The 22,137-nt window shown below is 42.8% G+C and overlaps 1 protein-coding gene across 1 annotated transcript; it reads right to left on the reverse strand.

Moving 5' to 3' along the window:
• Positions 1 to 348: 348 nt before the first annotated feature.
• STOML3 (stomatin like 3) lies at positions 349 to 21,535 on the reverse strand. Its single transcript, XM_077752638.1, has 7 exons — positions 21,484 to 21,535; positions 9,893 to 10,038; positions 9,738 to 9,810; positions 7,049 to 7,131; positions 5,409 to 5,612; positions 3,398 to 3,532; positions 349 to 1,679 (listed from the first exon to the last, which is right to left on the reverse strand). Exons 1-7 carry the CDS (start codon positions 21,533 to 21,535, stop codon positions 1,455 to 1,457), a joined length of 918 nt encoding a protein of 305 aa, XP_077608764.1. The 3' UTR covers positions 349 to 1,454.
• Positions 21,536 to 22,137: the final 602 nt, after the last annotated feature.

A 22,137-nucleotide genomic window follows, 5' to 3' on the forward strand; every position in this document is an offset into this window, starting at 1 on the left:
CCCTCAGCCCTCCCCCAAAGAAAACTCCATGATGTTTAAGAGCAAGGACTTCCGGAGTCAGATCTAGTTTTAATTCCTAACCCAAAGCTAGGTGCAGGATCTTGGGCAAGTTATTTAACCTCTTGACATCACTTTCTCATCTGCAGAATAAAGATACTTCTTGGCATCCATAAAGGGCTCAGCACAGTGGTAACACATAGCAGACATTCACTAAATGGGAACAAAAAAATCCCAGAACAAAAAATCCTCAAAAATAGAACTCAAAAGAAAATTGCACCATGGCAACAAAAAGTGTCTGACAAAGCAAATTTTTAAATACATCACGTCTATATTCTGTTCTACGGCTTCTTTATTTTTAGCAGGTGTTCTGTGTGTGTGGTTTTTTTGGTTGTTTGTTTTTTGTTGCTGTTTTTGGTGTTGGTTTTGAGGGGGGTTGTTTTGGGGTTTTGAGGGAGAGAATAGAGTTTACAAACAATTCTTGACAGCTGGTGGCTCTTGGGACTAATAATAGAGTGAAAACATGTAGTCCACAGGATGATGTTCCCCAGGGATTTCAACCCATGGAATCTGTTAGAAGCACTCTCACATCTAAGCACCGTGCTCTGTCCCACATGCTGACAAAGGTGCCAGGCGGCTGCGCATTGACTCCCATTCTGGGGAGGGGGATGGGCACCGAGAGAGCTGAGTCCAGTCTGCCCTGGCGGGGTGGCGATGCGCTTGCAGCTGGGAGCTTCAGTGCCTCTTCAGTCTTGGGACTTCAAAATCCATCAGAATTGGGGCGCCTGGGTGGCTCAGTCAGTTAAGCGGCTGACTTCAGCTCAGGTCATGATCTCGTGGTTCGTGGGTTTGAGACCCGCATCAGGCTCTCTGCTGTCAGCATAGAGCCTGCTTAGGAGCCTCTGTTCCCCTCTCTCTCTGCCCCTCCCCAGCTTACGCACACTCTCCCTCTCAAAAATAAGTAAACTTTTTAAAAAATCCATCAGAATTTCAAACATTGAGGCGGGGGGGGGTTGTTGTAATTATTGGAGATTTAGCAAACAGTTACTTGGGAATTATAAAGCAAATATCTAGTAGAAATAGGAGGCCTATGTTACTTTGTAAATTGTCTAGAGAGCTTCCCCAAACTAATCAAAAACAAAGCTGAAGTCTTAGTCGCAGTCACACAAAGATTTCCTCCCCTACTGCAAAAACAGCTCCTGCGTTAAATCAGGAAGACCTGCTAGCTGATTACTAATAAGCTGCTTATGCTCTTGAATAATAAAAGTAGTACACAGACCTCATTATTATTATTATTATTATTTGTAGCCTCTATGGCACTTCCTTGCTAATGCTATTCCAGCTGGGGAGTGGCTCTGCTTCAATAATATTGATATTCTCACCACTTCTAACTGCTGGGTTCTCCTGATGAATAGAAACAGCTCCCAAAGCAACTGGCTGGCTACAGCAGGGAGCCCTCAGGCTCTGTTAGGAACCTTCTTATGGTTGTTGTAGCTGACACCACCAATGCCTTCCAGGATATTCATGGGCAGAGGAAACACAATGGTAGAATTCTTCTCTGTGGCCACCGTGGTTAAGGTTTGCAGGTAACGCAGTTGCAGGGCTATGGGGGACTCGGTCAGCACCATGGAGGCTGACTTCAGAGACTTGGAAGCATTCATTTCTCCTTCCGCTGCAAGGACCTAAACGGACAGAAATAAGCAAGTTCAGAAATCAAAGCTTACAAGTGTAACTAACCAGGGCTTTCTGTTTCCGGCTGTGGCGGCTGCATACTGATGCCCGCCTCCCTGCCAGCCCCCACTTTCCCACACGGTCTCTTCTACTTACTTCTGGCCTGGCTGGGGTGAGAGTTTCACATCCTAATGTGATCAGAGAAATTTGAGGAGGTTGCAGGAAGCAGGGAGAGATTTTACAAATTATGAGTCCCTACATTTCATTTGCAAACAAAATAAAAGCCCTGACTTTAACCCAAACTAATACTGGGCTGTCCGCCCTAGTAATGCTCTCGCGTCCCTCTGGGGCTTGCCCATCCACAGAGTTAGATTTCAGAGAAGTCTGAAATTCAAGGCCTCCAACTGGCTTCTTTCTGTTGTTTTTACTTATCCTAGGAGATGCTTTTCATTTATTCTCTTGCCAGCTTAGCCTCATTCTTACAATGGAAGAATTGGTTGAACCTCTCTTTGCTCTTGATTGCCAGTGCCACTCTGAAAATACTAGAAGGCTCTCTTTAGAGCTCTCTCTCCTAGTTCTCTCCTGCCCAGCACTGACTTGCAGCCCAGCCATGAGCAGTCCCTGTCCCTGTGGCAAAGCGCCCTCCAAAGTCCACCGCTAAGAAGCTGCTGGAACTTTGCAGATTAATGAGAGAGAGGGAAGGGATGAGAGCAGAGGAAAGCTTGCGTTGGTTCACAAGGAAGATTCTGAAGGTATGCAAAGGGTTTCTCATCTTGGTTTTTTTTTTAATGTTTATTCATTTATTTTGAGAGAGAGACAGGGAACGAGCATGCACAAGCAGGGGAGGGGCAGAGAGAGAGAGAGAGAGAGAGAATCTCAAGCAAGCTCCCTGCTCAGTGTGGAGCCTGATGCAGGGCTCGATCCCACAACCATGAGATCACAACCTGTGCTAAAATCAAGAGTCAGACGCTTAACCAACTAAGGCCCCCAGGCACCCTTCCTCTTAGTTGGTTTCTGACACGCCAGAAAAGCCATCTTCATGCAGACGTGAAGGCTACAGGCCCAACAGATTCAAAAGCATTCGAGGCTAGGCTATGCTCACATTTCGTGATTCTGACCCGGATTGCATTTAATCACCCCCACCACTCCCTTTTAATCCAGTTTGCTTAACACACTTAACAATCATGTTCACAAGACACGCACGAGGTTGGCTACCTCAGAATCGCTGGCCTTCAGATGGTGACTCCTCCTAGTGCAATGAGTACAGATTAATGTAAAGGATTGTAGAATCAGTGTACTGTACGCCTGAAACTAACCTAGCACTGTCTGTCAGTTATACTTCAGTAATTAAAACACACACACACACACAGTCTCTAGCTTTAAAAAATGTACATTCCTGAGCCACAAGAGACTGCTTCGCTGAGTCCGAGGTGAGGCCTAGGAATTCGTGTTTGCTGCGTTAAGTTCTCTCTAGGAGACTCCAAATTGCAGCCCGACTTAGGACCCACCTCGGTAAGTCACCCCTGACCCAAGGCCCATTGCCAAACTTCCTCCAGGTAGGTTAAGCTGCCCATTATCTTTTAATTCAGGAGGAAATTCTCAGTAAGAATAGTGAAAAAGAAGCCCTTTTTTAATCAAAATAATTGAAAAAGCCTGATCTTCCATTCAAGCTCTATTCTTGTCTGCTCCAAAGGTAGACATCTTGCTGTGTAGACGGAGTAGCCCTTACCCTGGCCCTGGCTTCCCGGGTAGCCTCAGCCTCGGCTGCCATGGATCTCTGTAACTGCACGGGAATCCGGACATCTTTGATTTCCACTCGGGCCACCCGGATCCCCCACAGCTCGGTGGCATCATCAAGTAAGGTCTGTTTCCAAAGCAAAAGAAAGGACATTGATGAGAAGATAGGGGTGATTTCTGATACGCTTTATATTTGCAGGATAAATTCTGCTTCTTTTTTTTCCCTTTTGTATTCACGGCATTTGGAGTGGACAGTTTGGGAAAGGAATAGGAGTCCTCATTAATCATTTCCAGGAATTGAAGCATAACCTGATAGATCTTTCAAAAGCTATCAGGATTCACCCTCACACGATTCCTGATGAAGTATATGTCATCCATCTAGAGTTGAGCAAATCCCCCACATTTTCTTGTCATTGACATGAAGCAGGCCACAACGCACTGGCTTCTCAGACATTCCTGGATTTCATCCTGCCTCCGCCATTTGCAGCTGTGAATCATTGGGCCAGTTACTTAACCTCTCTGATTCTTAGTTTTCTCATCTATAAAAGGTTTCCTTTCAGGATTTTTATGAGACTTGGAGATAATATATGTAAGAAATCTACCAATGCCTCACAATAACTCAATAAATATTATAAGGTACTTTTTGAGATATTATGTACCTTCCTCCATTTAACCTCTGCTCAGTGGCCAGTTTTAAACAGGTAGCCAGGGATATTTATTTTTGGAGAGCACAAGCAGCCTATAATCAAAGATATTCTTGTCCTTTGTAAAAACTTATGGCCACTGAGGCTATCATGTCGGTTATCCTGGATGGGGAGGGATGAAAAAAAAAATGCCTTGAGGAAGAGTAAGATCAGACAAATAGTAGAGATCTCTGTGCTACCAAATGGCAAGATCTCTTGCCTTTCCATGATTTCTACAGAACCCTGGGAGATGGGGAGACCCCCCCCAAGAAGCCGGTGACCAGACTGTGTCAAACTCGCAGGGCCCTTACAAATGACCCGGAGAGTTACGCAGCACTGATACTCTCTCAGAAAACCTTGGGATCTTTATGCCACAGCATGGGCTCAGGAGATGCAAAGGACCAAAGTTGAATTTCCCTCCTAACTTACAGGAGGGAGGCTCAGAATCAAAACATAATTGATTTAAAAACATACAGAAATCTGTCTCTAAACTGGGGTGTGCAAGAGGTGAGGTGGCTACATCAATATTATAATTATGATTATTATAAATATTAGTACTGATACGGGTAGCACGATGTGAGATTTTTCCAGGAAGGGCAGGTTGGTGCTGCCTCCATTGAATCCTGTTCTAATGTTCCACTGACATGCAGAAACATATGGGCGTCTGAGAAATGGAGACCCCTCCTCTGGAGTAACCTAAACTGAAAAGGACTCTAACCTCTTCAGAAAACCTAACGTGAACAATGCTAACTCATAATTTTGAATTCAAAAGAAAATGGATAAAATGCACAATTCCTATGGCTCCCCTTCTCCTGCTCCAGTATTTAAATCTACACCTTGCGGGGCACCTGGATGGCTCAGCCGGTTAAGCATTCGACTTCGGCTCAGGTCATGATCTCATTGCTTGTGAGTTCGAGTCCCAGATCAGGCTCTATGCTACTAGCTCAGAGCCTGGAGCCTGTTTCAGATTCTGTTTCCATCTCTCTGCCCCTCCCCTGCTCATGCCCTGTCTCTCTCTCTTTCTCTCTCAAATATAAAATAAAACACTAAAAATATTTATACATAAATACATAAATACATACATACATAAATATCTATACACCTTGTGATTGGAAATGAATAAAACCAAAAACTGAGGCCCAATGTTTAGAGCAGCTATGTGTGTGTGTGTGTGTGTGTGTGTGTGTGTGTGTGTGGTTTTTGCATGAGATCTTGGGTATGCACAGGAGAGGGGTTCTTTGAACTGCTGATGTTTGCTAATTACTGATCATTAAAATGAATGAACTGACAATAAAGGGTACTCGTTCCCAGCATCTGTACCTGGATGCTATGGGCAATCTCTTCTCGGCCCGCTAAGATTTGGGACAAAGTTTGCGTCCCCAAGACGTTTCTCAGAGTAGTCTGAGCCAACAGAAATGTGGCTTGGTGGACATCATTGACATTAGCCACTGCCGAGACAGCACTATGGATTCTGTAATAGACGACTCCATCCACTTGAGTAGTCACAGAGTCTCTGGTGAGGATCTGAAGAGCAAGAACAGGGAGAAGCACGTGTTTATTATGACTTTCATAGCGACTGACAAAGTGCCAGGCAGAGAGGATCCCTCTCCACAGAAGGGAGTGTTCATGATTACAGCTCATGCCAGCTTCACCAACGATCTGTCCTGGCTCAAGAATATCACTCTAGTTGGAGACAAAATTCCTATACATATGTAGTCCGTACCCTTCCCTGTAACGTCATCTCAGGGAAGTCCTCCACCCCATAGGCAGAGGCTGTTGATTGGCCATGGTGAGAATAAGCACTTCTATTTTACAACGTAGCAATTGGACCTTTCTGGAATTCTACTCTCTAATCTCTAAACAGAGGTAGAGCACTTGTTTCCCTAATACCTGAATCTTTTTGGTTTTCAGTTTTTATCAGATTTGATGACAGCAGTGCCTCTTAGAAAACCTAGATGTCACCAGAGACCTTGTTCTATAGTCAAATAGAGACAATGTTCTATATTCTATATTTTATAGAGGCTCTGCCTTAATCATTCTGAGTAACATGACAAGGTGCTTTGCAGCCAGTGAGAGATCTCTGGCAGTATGATAGGAACAGAACTTAGAACTCCCCTCTCCCATCTAGAACTGTCGATGATGGAGCCAGACAAGACCCATGATAAGTCACAGGGCATCTCGAACTCTCTCATGACACAGGCTGAATCCTAAAGTAAGGACTCCTCAGTTCCCACCAGTGCCATGACGACATGACTGTTGGATCTTGACTGAGTTTCCTGGACCAGACAGAAGAAAACTAACGTTGACTCATAACCCTCTCATCATCTCTGTCCTCCCAGATTGTAGGGCTCTACTCACATTTTCTTTCCTCTTCCTGAATCCTTCTAGTTATTAGTAACTCTATTTCTCTTCCTTGTTGCCCAATTACTGCTCCTGGATGTTTATTTACAGTGCTTTAAGAACTGAAAAGAATTATTTGCAATCCAAATGCCAGTGGGCTTTATGCAGTGTCTGCTCTTTCCCTAGGCCCACCCACTGTGCTGTATCCAATCACTATATATATAAATGATGGAGCTGTTACTGAAGAATCTTCTGGAAAGGTGACAGCGAGGATAGTATCATAACCAAACCCTGCCTTCCACCAAATTAAATTCAGCTCCTTTATACAACTTACCTGACCTTTCCAAGCATCTTGTCTATTGTCCTCCACCCCAGCTTCTCTGCCAGCTGGATCTTTTCTCTCTCTTCTCTGGGACGTTCCCTCTCCCAGGTCTTATAGCAATCTAGCCCTTGCCCTTGGCTTTATTCTCAACCAGAAAAGCAAAGCCCAGTGGTCTTAGGACCCACCCACAGCTCCTCAAGCAGGTATAGTTTGAAAACAAATTGTAAAATTTCAAGTGTCCATATAATGGGGAAGATACAGGTTTTATTTCTAGTGTTTTCTCTTTAGCCAGCATTACCTCTTGTGGGGGAATGTTGCAGGTAACAGTTCGGAGATCCACTTTGACAAACACATCTATGCAGGGCAGGACCAGGATCAAACCTATGAAAATGAAAATATAGCTTAAAAAAGATCCTTGACATTTAATTTTTAGATTCATTTTTAAAACATCCAACCCACCTCTATCCAAGGGTTGAATTTGACATTAATTTTAAAAAAAGATATATTGGAAATCGGTACACTTACTAAAGGTATCCATACAAAAATTTAAGTGATAGGTTTTTTGCCTTAAATATCAACGACTGTCAACATTCTCACCCATCATCAACAGTACTAGAGAAATAGTAGAATTTAAATCTCAAGATTTCAGAGTCCCTCAAACCAATGTACTTTAGAATCTGCAGTTTCCGCAGAACTGTGTTCTGGTTCAAATATAGTGGGATTTTCCAATTATAAACATTTTCACTTCTCTTTGAGTTGTGAAGTATTAGGGTTTGGGGCTGTGGGTGGGAGAAGGATGGAGATAATAATATTCAGTTGAGAATCCTCTGAATCCTTCACATTAGCCTGGTAAATGTCCTCAATAGCAAGAATCACAAATATTAGAACCACAAGGGAGGTCAGCGAGATGGCAACACCTAACCAGTTTCATTTACCAGAAAGATTTTAGGCTGCTGGTTTTGTTTTCAAAGGAGAAACAAGTTTGTAGGTTGTGTGTCATACAACAGAGAGCACTGCTAACGTGCTTTCTTTTGGACCCTGAACTTTTCTGCCTAAGATACTTCCTTTTGGTGGCAGGTCACTGGTTGAGGTCATGAGCCCTAAAACTAGAGTGAAGTCTTAGCCCCAGCACTTACTGGCTTGGGATCTGGGAACATTCACATCACTTTCCGGGGCTTCAGCTACTTAATCTTTAGAAGATGGCGGTGCACATGAAGCATGACATAACATGATACAGAAATAAAGTACTAAACACAGCTAGGTATGTATTAAGTGCTCAAGAATTGGCAAAACTTATTATTATACTTGCATTATTAAAGAATAATTGACAATTTACAAAAGTGGAGAGGTTTTCCGTTAGCAACTTGGCTTGTTTCCCTCTAGTTCTTATGGCTTTCTGAGGTAACTCATTAGCCCCAGAGACACGTATGACGAGAGTAGTTATCCTGGGACATTTAGTGGTGAAATCTTCTGGGAAAACTCATTTAAGAGAGATACACTTTTCTCTAGAGTCCTCCAAGTTATGGCTACTGTACTTCTCTCAAATCCAACTCTACCCTCCTTAGACACCCGGCCTCACCAAATGCACCATAACCAGCAAGGGGTCAACCTTGGTCTGTTATACATGAGTTAGATGAGTCTAACGCTTCTTTTNTAGGAGAGAGAGAGAGAGAGAGAGAGAGACAGCATTGGCAGGGGAGGGTCAGAGAGAGAGGGAGACACAGACTCTGAAATAGGCTCCAGGCTCTGAGCTGGCAGTCAGCACAGAGCCCGACGCGGGGCTCGAACCCACGAACCACGAGATCATGACCTAAGCAAAAGTCGGACGCTTAACCGACTAAGCCACCCAGGCGCCCCGATTAGTCTAACACTTCTATCTGGACAGACTCATAAAAACATTCATCATAAGTAATTCTTGCCCTTTCTCTTAGGTTCTTTATGGAATTAGACAAGTTGGATCATACTACTTGAAATGACCACCTCTCTTTAACAAGCTTCTGCCTTTGAAATTCCTTATATTTTTTTATGCAACAGATATCTGAGTGCCTACCATGGTGCACGGTCAAGTGCAGAGCACATGCAGTATCACAGTGGATAAGAGAGGTGATAGTCCGGTTGGAGAGAGAATGTGTTTACTCAAGTACGTCATAATAAGGAGAAGGAAACAAATGTTATTGAAGAAGTATTGCATAGAACCCATCTTTTCCATGCATCTTCTAAAATGCTGTTTTTGATGACTTTGCCTTTCAAAATATTAAAATTTATCATATGAAACTGTCATGTTTGAAAGTCAAGAACAAATATTAGCCACTTCATATAGCTCAACTACATATAGACCAAAATAAGTTGTGGGAATTAAATCAATATCTTCTAGAGTTTTAGTACCTCATATCTTCCCATGCCCCCCCTCCTAAATCCCAGCCTTTTAACATGAATTTAGAGTACTTTTCATTCTACGGCAGAGAAAGGATGAAAAGAAACACTACCTTTGGCCAAAGGAGTTGGACAACGGCTTCCAGCTCTATATTTCTATTAACCTACTTTCCAGAAGCGGACATTGCCTTTTACTTTTCCATTAGCTCTTTTTGAGGAGAGAGAATCAAAAACCAGCTCCTGGAATCATCTTTTCTGAGTAATTTAATCATCTACCGTGGCCACTTACTCCCTCCCCTCATTCTTCTGTCACCCTTTCAGTGGTCTTGGTAATAAGGGACATCTGGCCAATGTAACAGAGCCAGCTTTTGCTCATGTTCATTGAATCTCTCAGACGGAGGGCCAGATTTCCAAACTCTCAAACTAGCGGTTTAATGGTCACTCAGTTAACTTGCATAACAGAACGACATCCTTCAATTGAACAGAGAGGCAAGAGTTCCAACTTCCTGTGATGTTTTTTCTTCTCAATAGAAGGTGCCGGGGAAAATTTTGGTGGCAATAGTTATAGTATTAGGTGCCCATGATCTTTGTCAGGGGCACCCCCAGTGTCCTACCTGGCCCTCTCGCTTTGTCAGCTTGGATGCGGCCCAGTCGGAATACAACAGCACGCTCATACTCCTTAATGATCTAAGAGATTAAGGGAGAGCATTTAGTCTTAATGGTTCACCAGCTCATACAGAGAAGTCCAACTTATTTCCCAGGGTATTACCTTCAAGCACATCCATATGGAGATGGGGAAGGTAATGATCATCAACAGGACAGACAGGGAAAACAGGATCCAGCCACATACACCAAGCCGTGTACTGCTGATGCCTAGGAAATGAGGAGGGAAGCAAGTCTGTAACTTATGTGCTTCTTAGAAAAAGCCATTCAGCTGCATGAGGTAAGGATACTACCCAGACGGCTGGCCATGCCTGATGGCACTGAGGCGGAGATCAAAATCCATGCACACCTGTAAATGCAGTAAACACACACACTATTCATTCAGGGCTTTAGATTGAAATTGACCTGTCCCTTCCAAGCAAACTCTCATCGCAATCAATAATAATAACTACCACTATATTTAGTAGGACTGACATGGTTTATTATCCTCAAAACATATAAAGCACTGTTGCCCAGAGTCTGGACTACCTACATAAGAGTCCTTAGGGTACCATTTTAAAAGACAAATTCCTTCACCCCCAGGATTCTCCAGGTTGAAATTCAAGACAATCTTTTAGGTATATAGGTAGGTGATGTTTTCCCCAAAGGGAGACAGTATGGCTGGAAAAACATTTTGAGGAGCCCCAGGTGTGAGTTTCTATGAAAGATCTCCTACCTGCCAATGCTGTGGCCTTGGGTAAGGCACTCAGTCATTCTAAGCTTCCACTTCCTCATCTATGGGATGGGGATGGAAGTCAACTGCCTTGAAGGATTGGATGAGGACTAAATGGGATTATTTTTATATGGCCCTTGGCCCATACATTAATATCTACATTAGTAAATGTGTATTATTACCTTTAGTCTCATTTTATAGATATTGCAGGGACTGTCAGACACTGGTATTTGACATTCTGACTTTTCACAGAATTTTGTCAGAGTGGCTCATTACATTGGATGTCTTTTTGCTAATCCCACATTCTGACGACAGGGGCATTTTGGCTTAAAGAATATTGCCCTACAGTGCAAAGTTCAAATCATGCTTCAATCACTGAAAACTTCAATCATTTCAATTACATAATTTCTCAGGTTTTAGAACTCATGTTTGTAAGACACGCGGGTCTGGCTGACCATTTTATGCTTATTTTATTGTTTATATTCACTATTCCACACTCTTTTTCCTTCTCATTCCTTCTGGTTCTCTTCTTGACAACCGCCCCCACCTCCGACTGACTCCCCTTCTCCACATAGGCACCTGAATTAACTGCATTTATTAGATACCTTCACCCAGACAATTCCACAAACAACTTAAACTATCTCTAGCTCCATTAATGCCTAAACCATCCACGTCATTGTCCACGTTAGAGACACAGGGTTATCGCTTCCTCTTCCCTGTTTAACGGCGGAAGTCACTAGGTCTAACTGATTGCACCTCAAGCCCATCTTCACGTATCCACGTTACTGTTACTGACTCATTGGTGCCCATGCTGTCAGTGTACGGACACTCAGGAGAGCTCCAGGATTCTGCTCTCACAAACAATGCTGCAATGAGTGCTTTCTCATATGTGTGTTTACACACGTGTGTAGGGTAAATGCTTGGCAGTAAGAGCGTTAGGTCAGAGATTAGTATCTACACTCTGTTATCTGCTAGGTGCCCTTCAAAGACTTTCTACTGACCTGCACCATCGGCAATAGCACTCTGTGACGCTGCCTCTTTCCACAGGCCCCTCCTCACCAGCTATTTTGAAGCTTCTCAATTATGACATTCTGATAGATGAGATGTATCTATGTTTTAGAGCCATATTTAGTATTAAAACTTTGGGAGCAAATGCCCTTTAATAAACTCCAGATACACATAAAGATATACTCAACAGCAAGAAGGACTTGCCTGCAAACCCAAAGTTTACATTTTCAAAATATCACCTTCCAAAGGCTTGGCCCATACTGAGGTGGATTTGACTATCATTGTGCAGGGTAAAAAGACATTTTGTACATTCTGATAGAATCTTGGCTGCGTTTTGTTTATTCATGTTTTTATTGCTATTAATGACACAGCCTGTATATAAACATTCTCACTGTAAAAAAAAAAAAAATCCAAAGCAACATGGATAAAACTGAAGTCCACTTTCATCTAGAAAGGTCCCATAGTTATTGATTTGGTGTATTTCATTATAGACCCATTCAATGTATTTATATACATATAACTATCATTAGAAAACATTTGGCTTAGGGGCCACTGGGTGGCTCAGTTGGTTAATCATCCAACTTTGACTCAGATCATGATCTCACGGTTTGTGGGTTCAAGCCTGGCATTGAGCTTTGTGCTGACAGCGTAGAGCCGGCTTCAGATTTTGTGTGTATGTCCCTCTCTGCCCCTCCCCTGCTCGTCTTCTCTCTCTCTCTCTCTCAAAAATAAATAAACATTTTTTTAAAAACCACTTGGCTTAGATTTGTAGATTTGGTGAGCCATGGCACCACACTAAACAACTTCTTAAAAAAACTGAATGTATCTTAAAGATGCTTCATGTCAATACATGCAGATTGACCTCATTCTTCTTAATTATCACACCTGCTCCATCTTGAACCTGTATCTCAGTTTCTGTACCCATTCTGTTGATTGATCTGAAGGTGACTTGCGGTTTTGCCCCTACCGAGCTTCACTCACAGAGACGTGCCTCCCGGGCTTCGTTTTCACACTTGGTTATAGCCTACAGCACCAGCGGAAACTTACACATCCTTTAGGACTACGGCTAAACACTTAAAGACTGATAACTTACTTATGTGAGTCGAGGAAGTACGGGAGATTATTCCAAATCACTCTCCCTCCCCCTTATATGGCACTAGAAGTAGATATAAACTGTAGTAACACAGGCCAAGGGACTTGGTTGCTTATTTGGCTCGGTCAACAGTATTTAAATATTAGGTCAATGCTACATAGAGTCCTTGCTCACAGATCCGCTTTACTATAAAGTAATTATTTCTTCTCTGAGCAGAAATAGCAGAAATAGGTTTTTGTGACACTGGTCCAAAACACCAAAACAGAAGGATGTACACTACACATCAGGAAAATGAAAAGCAAACGCACAAAGGGATAATAATACACAGCCTCCAGAACGGCAGACCTTAAAGACCAACAATACCACTTTGTAGCAAGACTGTGCAGCAATCCAGCCCTTAGTAGGCAAGTCGATACAGTCATCTTGAAAAACTATTTGCAAATATCTACTAAAGGTAAACACACTTACTCTATGACTCACTCTTCCACTTCTAAGTAATATGTAAGAGAAAGGAGAGGTAATTACAGTGAAAACGCATTCAAGAATGGTCATTGCAATTTTATTCATAAAATTCAAGAAATGCAGAGCCACCGTAATCCATCAACTGTAAAATGAATAAATAAAAGGGTGATGTACTCAGATAAAGGAGTACTACCCAGAAAGAAAAAAACAAAAGACAAAGCTACCGCCATATGCAAAATACAGATGAAACTCAAAACAAAATATGGGGCAAAATAGGCTGCACCCAAGAGTGCATACTTTTCGACCCCAGTTGTAAGAATATACACTGTATGGGGTGCCTGGGTGGCTTGGTTAAGCGTCCGACTTTCACTTGGGTCATGATCTCGCGGTTTGTGGGTTCGAGCCCCGCGTCAAGCTCTGTGCTGACTGCCAGCTCAGAGCCTGGAGCCTATTTCAGAGTCTGTATCTCCCTCTCTCTCTGACCCTCCCCTGCTCACGCTGTCTCTCTCTCTCCTGGAAATAAATAAAAATATTTTTTAAAAAAGAATATACACTGTATGATCCCACTTACTTTGTATCATTTCATTCAAGAACAAGCACAACTAATGTATTATGTTTGAAATCAGCGTAGTGCTGTCTCTAGTTAGTGGGGCAGGTGACGTCTGGGTACTGTCTGGGAAGGAAAGAGGCAGTCTCTAGGGTGCTGTCATTTTCCAGATCTCCATCAGGGTGCTGATTCCATAGACTTACACATATCAAGGCTGTGGACATAAACAAAGACCGACCAAATGAGAAAAGCAAATGTTCTTTATTCAGGGCTTGCTATCTGGCGAGAGGGTCAGCCTCTGTCACTTCAATTTTGTCCGGGACTGAAAGGCAGGCAGAGGAGTGGGAGAGCTTCCCGGCGGAAAAGGGGGAAGGCTTCAGGTGTGCCTGATCGGGGGCTGTTGGCATGGGGGGAGCTATCGATGGGCTCCCTGGAAGGCGGGCGTCCTGTATGATTGGTTAAGAGAGCATATGTAGCTTTCGTTAGTTGGTCCTAAGTTGGAAGCAGGGACAAAAAGTAGAGAAGCTGTCCGTTATTGATCAAGTCCTGGCCCTTCGGGACTGACAGTGACAGAAGTTATTGTTTAGCTTCCCGAATTGTCACTAGATATAACCATCTAGTTTCTTACAAGACTGGCTGACAGCAGGCTGGCTTCCTGGGCGCGTTATTACAGATAAGGGGGTTGTTTGGGGGGACAGGCTGCCACCGGCTGTTACTCAGAGTTCTATTTTTATACATGGTCCAGCCATTGTCTGTTTGTATATTCAGTCTCTCCAGACAACCTCTCGTGCACTTATTTGTATGTATCTCGTGCTTCCATAAGTAAGTCGAATAGGGGCGCCTGGGTGGCTCTGTCGGTTAAGCATCCAACTTTGGCTCAGGTTATGATTCAGCCCTGTGTCGGGCTCTGTGCTGACAGCTCCGAGCCTGGAGCCTGCTTCGGATTCTGCGGCCCCCTCTCTCTCTGCCCCTCCCCTGACTCACACTCTTTCTCTCAAAAATAAATATTTGAATAAATAATGAATAAATAAATAAATATTTCAAATAAAGGCCAGAGGCTATAAAGCCAGGCTAGAATTGAGGATAGAAAACTCACTGCTTGCTCTGCATCCTCAGAGAGAAGACAGAGAGGACGGGAAACCTTCAGCAAAGCCAGCCTGCAGACAGACGGACACAGTGCCCAGCCCCAATGAGCAGTGGAGTCATTCACCGCACATTCTAATTAAGACGTCTTCACTTGAAAGCTAGATGACATCCTATTCACCATGCAACCCACTTAAGTCTTAGTTTCCTCCTCTGTGAACACAATAATAACTGGTGGTGAAGACTAAGATAATTACATGTAAAGGATATTAGCCATATCAGGAGGCCCTCTAACCAACCAACCCGCTGCCTAAGATTGTCGTAGAGGTGTATTTTGGTCAGTCTTGGGGCACCTGGGTGGCTTAGTTGGTTAAACGTCTGACTCTTGATTTGGGTTCTCAGAGTCATGAGCTCACAGTTCATTAGACCAGGCCCCACGTCAGGCTCAGTGCTGACAGTGCAGAGGTCTTGGGAATCTCTCTCTCTGACTCTCTCCCGCTCATGAGTGGGCTCTCTAACCCTCTCAAAATAAATAAATAAATAAATGTTTAAAAAGGATAGTCTTAACATTTCCCTCAGTTGACTAAACAGTAGACAGATTCTTACAGATTCTTGGCCCCGATCTCTGTTTTCTTAGAGCACTTTCTATGAACACTTATGGAAAGTTCTTTCTCTGAGCCTTCAAGACATAAGTCCTTTTTCTTGATGTTTATGTATTTATTTATTTTGAGAGAGAGAAAGAGAGACAGAGAGAGAGAGCAGGAGAGGGGCAAAGGGGGGTACAGAGAATCTGGAGCATGCTCTATGCTGACAGCACAGAGCTTGACATGGGGCTTGAACCTACAAACCTTGAAAATCATGACCTGAGCCGAGATCAAGAGTCTGAGGCTTGGGGCACCTGGGTGGCTCAGTTGGTTGAGCGTCCGACTTCAGCTCAGGTCATGATCTCATGGTCTGTGGGTTTGAGCCCCACATCGGGCTCTATGCTGAGAGCTCAGAGCCTGGAGCCTGCTTCACATTCTGTGTCTCCCTCTCTCTCTTCCCCTCCCTTCCTTATGCTGTGTCTCTCACTGCTTCTTAAAAATAAATAAACATTAAAAAATAAAAATTAAAAAAAAAAAGAGTTTGAGGCTTAATGGACTGATCCACCCGGGAAGCCCAGACATAATTTTTTTTTTTTTTAAAGATTTTTAAAAGCCTCTTGCTAGGATTATTTTCCCAAGGACCCGGGAGCCCGTCTTTTGAAACATAATCATCAGGGAAGGCAGTATTCCCAGGGTCTGTGTGACGGGGAGCCTGAATTCAGGGGGTGCCTTCCTTCAAGTTGTAACTACACTGCCTGTCAGAAAGATATGAGAAGTGCATCACCCAACACAGATGGCCTCTGACCGCCTCCTAACCTCCTCCACCACTTTTCCAGTAGCTCGTTCCAGGCTTTAGAAACCCTATCTCCTTTATTTTGACACAGTTGTTCACACTGAGTTCTGGCCTCTCTCCTCTATTGCAATAGTCTTCACTAAGTCTTTTAACTTTGGTGCACTTACATAGTACTTGATTTTATTTTATTTTTTGTGATTTGCTTTCCTTTACCAGATAAGATTCTAAATATCCATGGTAGATATTCTAGTCCAACCAGATGAGGGACCCTCTATAAGGGCAAGAACTACATTTTCAATAATGTACAATAAATCCCTACCCCTGAATGTGTCTCTCTCCCAAAGTAATGCAGCACCTGACTGTAAGTTCTTACTGAAAGAAAGAGAGACCAGATCTTCAGTGCAAAACTACTAAATCAGAGCAAGACAATGACCTTATCATCGCTAGCTTGTGACTACATTTCATAATCATAAGAATTCTCTAAAATGTGTTAATTCCATCTCAATCACAGAACAATGATCGGTGCTGAATAGTTACATGCATGTGACAACCCATGAATACGGAGTTCCTTTTTACCATTCGATCTTTTATAGAAACATGGAACATATATTTTGAAATAGAATGGTCAAATGTTCAAGAAGGTGTAAAAATAAATGCTTTTAATGCCTTATGCCCCCCACCTTCAGCTTAAGAATTCAAGCACCGCCAACCCAAGGCAAGCCCGTCGTGTGGCCCGTGTCATAACCTCTCCCCAGATGCGCCTTGCCCTGCAGCCTCCTCACGACAAATTCCAATGAGGCTCCATCGCATCAGTCAAATGCAGCAGCAACTCCCAAGCATTAGGGGACCAGGCTTGATACGTGGACTCTTAGGAAATCTCTAATTCAGCTTCAGGTGTCAGGGCTTTGGTCTCTCACCTCTGGGTCCAGCTGACGAAGCTACATGCTAACAGCACATAAACACCCGCTGCGTTACAGTTAAACACTGGTGTTCTCATACATCTTTGTGCCTCTGCGTGGGCCTTTGTGCCCCCCAGACCCCCACTCGCACCCTACATTCTCTTCTCCCTCACCTAGCCACACTGCTACCCTCACATTTCACCTTTTCTAGGAAGATTCTTCTCTCTCACCCCTACTTTTGGGCGCTCCTCTTCTGACTTTCTAATACACCCTCTATCATGGCTTTTCATAGTACGTTGTAGTTTTCAGTTGACTTGTGCGTCTTGCCTATAGCTCTGCAGGGCTTTGAGAGCAGGCATTTTATTCTTAGGTCTCCATCTTCAGATATATAGTAGATTTTAAATTCATTTATTGAACGAATGAAGTGAACGGCAACCAAATGCTTCAAACGATCAAAGACGATGCTCAAAAAAAAATGACGTTCAGCAGCAGAATAGACTTCTCGATCAGTTTGAAGTTTCTTTTCTGGAAATAATGATCCGTCAGATGAGATTCTGTTTGCTCTCAAGAGAAGCAATTAAACTGAGAACCAGATGTCCTCACATTTTCTCCTTCATGCTACTGCTGTACTGTACCCCTCATACCATGATGAGAAGAAAATGGAGAAAATGTTTTCCATCTGAAGGCGTCCAGGATGAGCCTCCCCAAACTGTTCTGCTTTGGCACTTGGGTTATTCTGAACTGAAGATATGCAAGGCCCTAAAGACTCAAGATGAGCTTTTTACTCCTGCTTAGCTGGTCCAGGAAGAAATCCATCCACAGAGATAATTACAAATGCTGTGGTTAGCTAGGGGGGGATGGCAGGAACTGTTTGTTAGATTCCCTCTCTGTGTCCCACTGTTTCTATCTGGTATGACAAACATTTGTTTACCAAACATTTGCCCTTCTCATCTTCCTGTGAGTCTGAAGCCCCAGACCACCCCTTCTTCTTGGCTCGGGATGGCACATAACCCTCAACTGCCTGACTGTCCTGGAGCCTCTTGTGTTCGTGTGAGGTTCATGTAAGTACAAGATTACATTTGTTTTTCTCCTGTGAATCATCTTATGTTCATTTAATTAATAGACTAGCCAAAGAACCTAAAAAGGTAGAGAAAAGAGTTTTCTTCTCCTATGAAGAAAAACGTCCCTTCTATCATTCTTCTGTCTCCTCAACCTCCCTTTTCTATATGAAATAACAACATGACCAACAGCAATGACAAATACTTTGTCCTTAAGATTTATGTCCAAACAATCTCATGATTGTGTTATCTATGACATGGGTAAATAAAAAACACTCTGAGAGTCCAATGGAGAGATAATTGAGCAAACCATGACATACCTACACAATATCAAATCATGAATAATTTTTTTTTAAGTTTTTTAAAAAATATTTTATTTATTTTTGAGAGAGAGATAGAGACAGCATGAGCAGGGGAGGATCAGAGAGAGAGGGAGGCACAGAATCTGAAGCAGGCTCCAGGCTCTGAGCTAGCTGTGAGCACAGAGCCCGATGCGGGGCTCGAACCCACGAACCGTGAGATCATGACCTGAACCGAAGTTGGATGCTCAAGCGACTGAGCCACCCAAGGGCCCCATATCATGAATATTTTTAAAAAATTTTATGAAGACCTGAAAATTACTATGGTATGATGTTAAAAGAAAAAAAGCAGGAGAATGAAAAATTCTATGGACAATATGATCCCAAGAAGCACAAAATACATGCATAGAAAAATATTGGAAGAAACTGACCAAAATATTAATAGCGGTTGATTCTGAGAGGTGGAAGTATGATCGGTTTATATGGAAGGGGGTCCGAACAAATCTCCCCAAAGTGAGCCACTTGAGCATGAGAGTATTTGAAGAAGAAATCAATACCCAGTGGGCTCAAGAGAAATCTTCATTCCTCCCTTAACTACCTAGAAAAACTTAAATCGGGGGTGTTTCCCAGAATGAGATTTCTTACCAGAGATGAATTTTCTCTGAGTGGCCCATGTGTATGGCAGAGCAAACATCTAGTTACCAAATACCTCCTCTTATTGCCCTGAGAATTGCCCTCCTCCCCTTTAGAGCCCCAGGGCCTTAGCTCATTCCTTGGGTGGGGTGACATATATACCTCATTTTACCTTTCTGTCTTTGAACCTCTTATGCGTGTGGGGTTCCTGTTTGTACAAAACTACATTTGATCATCTCCTGTTAATCAGTCTCATGTCAATTTAAGTCTGAGGCCAGCCAGAGGAGTCTTTGAAGGGTAAAGGGAAAGTTTTCCTCCCCAACAACATTGTCCTAAGTTTTCTTAATTTTTGACATGTTTATAATATTAAAAGGGAATTTTTAAATTAAAAAAAAGTAATCACATCAAGTAAAAAAAAGAAAATAAGGTCCTTTGTATTTCCACATTAGGAGAGCCCAGAGGTTTCCCAGGGGAACAATAAAAAGGGTGTGGAATGAGATCCATCACCTTCCCTGGGCCTGGGGATGTAGTGTTACAAGTTCTTCCCTCTTTCTATTCACTTCCTGTCCTATGGAGATACAGTCATTTAATACAGTCCGCAGTTTCCTGGTTCTTTCTCCAGAGAATCAAGGGTTTTAGGTGCCCAGCATAAAATCTCAAGTGAAACCCTCCTGATAATGACTGTCTTTTCATTGCCTGTAAATCATCTTCCCTCCTGCCTGTTTCTCTGAAATGGGCACACAGCTTGCATCAAGGAACATTTTTCAGGGAAAACACAGAATCGCTGAAGAGAAATTCTGTGCTACTCAAAGTATAGTCTCAGCCTGGCAACCTCACCAGCTTGCAACTTACTTGGAGGCAAAACCTTGAGCCCATCCCAGAACTAGAGCCCCAGGCCTTCCACGGGTGAGGACCAAAACTCCGTGTTGTAAAAAACTCCCTGGGGGGGGGAATTTTTTTTTCATATTAACACAGAGAAGAAATTCTAAGATTTGATGATTAAGATTCCAATTGGCTTCACTTTAATTCTTAAAGAGAAAAGAAACAAAATAAGGAATGCGAGAGAAGTCAAGGGCAAATGAGTAGTGTTCTAATCATTTACATAATGTTTAACCATCAGGTGGAGGGGGGCAGGGAGCCCGAATTTATAGCACTCTATAGATTCGATCTCCCGTTGTGACGTCATTGAACTTGGAGCTGGGAAGAGATGCACCCTGGTGGCTTCTGAAAGTTTGTACAAGAAGCTAGTGGCACAGTACAGCAGAAGTCTCCTGCTGGAGAAGACAGCAAGGGCTCAATTACTCATTTAATTCTCTCAACATTTGCAAGTGGAAATTTCTGCATAGCTTGAAGCACTAAATAAGGTCGACTCCTTGATGTATCCAAGATGGAGGAGGGCAAGGGCGAACTCACCCCACAAATCTCTAGAGAATGACTGATAACCGCGTCTCGCATAAATTGCCCAAAGCGTATGAAATCAGAAGTTCTAACATAAAGACTCCATTTCTGTTTGTACTGTGATAGTGCAGGGTTTTCGTTATATCAAAAAATCAAAACCAAGTACCCCTCTGGGCAGTGTTAAATATCTCAGTGGCTCTAGCGCTCCATTTACCCAGCTGTGGTCTTCTCTTGTTGAACGGAAGCTAACGCGTCTCAGGAAACTTCTTATTTGAAAAGATAATGGAAGGTTCTCTGGGGAGATCTCCCTCTTAAATATCCAGGGGATATTTACAGCCTCCAACATATCAATTTAGGCAAATATCTCACACATATACTTTTTCTTTTACAAACTGATAATGCCAACTGTGTTTCCTATTTCCAACTTGCATTGCGACTTCGTAACATAAAGTATTAAGAGGATGGGTTAGGACCCCCCTCCCTCTCCACACGTACGCACATACTTACACATGGGCACATGGGCATGTGCATCAGCATCATCCTCACTTTCTAGAACTCCAGCAAGTTTATAGACTCCCCAAAACTCAGTTTTCTCCCTCATAAAATGAGATTATATACAAGAAGCTAGCTCAGAATGATTGTAGGGTTTAAAAATATAATGCAAGCAAAATGCTTCACGATACTGGCATGCCATCCAAGGTGGTAGTTAGTGCTGATGGACTAAGTTTTATTTGCTTCAACGTTTCTCCACATATCAAACGTGAGGCAGCTCAAACCAACCTTTCTTTTTAATCACAGCATCAACAGCTGATATTTGAAAATGGGTACATTTCGGCCTGTTCAACAGGTCTTTGCTATGTAATGCAAAAAGAAAAAATAAGAAGGTAAAGATAAACACAAATTCTATCTTACATTGAAGAAAAGGGCAGATTATAGCCTGCTGTTTGAGAAGAAAAAAAGAGTCACAAAAAGCAGTGAATCCAAAATCCTGGGCTCTAACTGAAATTGACACCAATCCCAGTATGTATTAACCCCCGTCATGGGTACCCTGTAACTCTCAGAAATACCATAACTCTCACTTTGCTTAACATACAAAAAACAAGTTTAGGGCGGAAAAGGGAGACTTACCCACTAAGTTGTCTTTATCCAGCTTCTGCGGGGAAGATGCCCCAGGATCCATCTCATTCTTGAGAAGCTTTTATGCTTGGCCAATTTTCATGGGTTTGGAGCCAGGCCTGGGCTCCAGGCAGCACCCAGATGTGCTTGGGACAGGGAAAGGAGAGAGAGACAGAATGAGCAAGAGAGAGAAGTTCCTCGCCTTTCCTGAGCACCCTAAGGAGCAGTTTCCCTGGTGAAGGAAGCCCGTTAACATAAACAAAACGATTTCTTTCATGAATTCAGACTGCCTTTGTTCAGAGAGAACAGTCAAAAGACCGTGACCTTTGCTTCCTGTAAAATATCTCTAGGTAATTCTCTATATTGTTTATATTTTATAACACACTTTTACGCATCTTGTGTGATTTGTTCACAAGGGGCTGTTGATATAGTATACCTCTTCTTATGTTTCAGATAATAAGATTTCATTCAATTCAATTCACTGGAGTGAGCGATCTCTTAAAACTTGGATCTGATAATGTTACCATCCTGCTTAAAGTAATCCAATGATTACTTTAATGACTGCCAATTGTTAATATAGCAAAGACTAAAATCTTAGTGTCTCAAAAGTTCCTACTTGCCTGACCCTTTCTCCCTTTCCAGTCTCACTCACACGATAATCCCCTC

The sequence above is a fragment of the Crocuta crocuta genome, unplaced genomic scaffold (assembly GCF_008692635.1).
Source record: "Crocuta crocuta isolate KB4526 unplaced genomic scaffold, BGI_CrCroc_1.0 scaffold190, whole genome shotgun sequence".
NCBI lineage: Eukaryota > Metazoa > Chordata > Mammalia > Carnivora > Hyaenidae > Crocuta > Crocuta crocuta.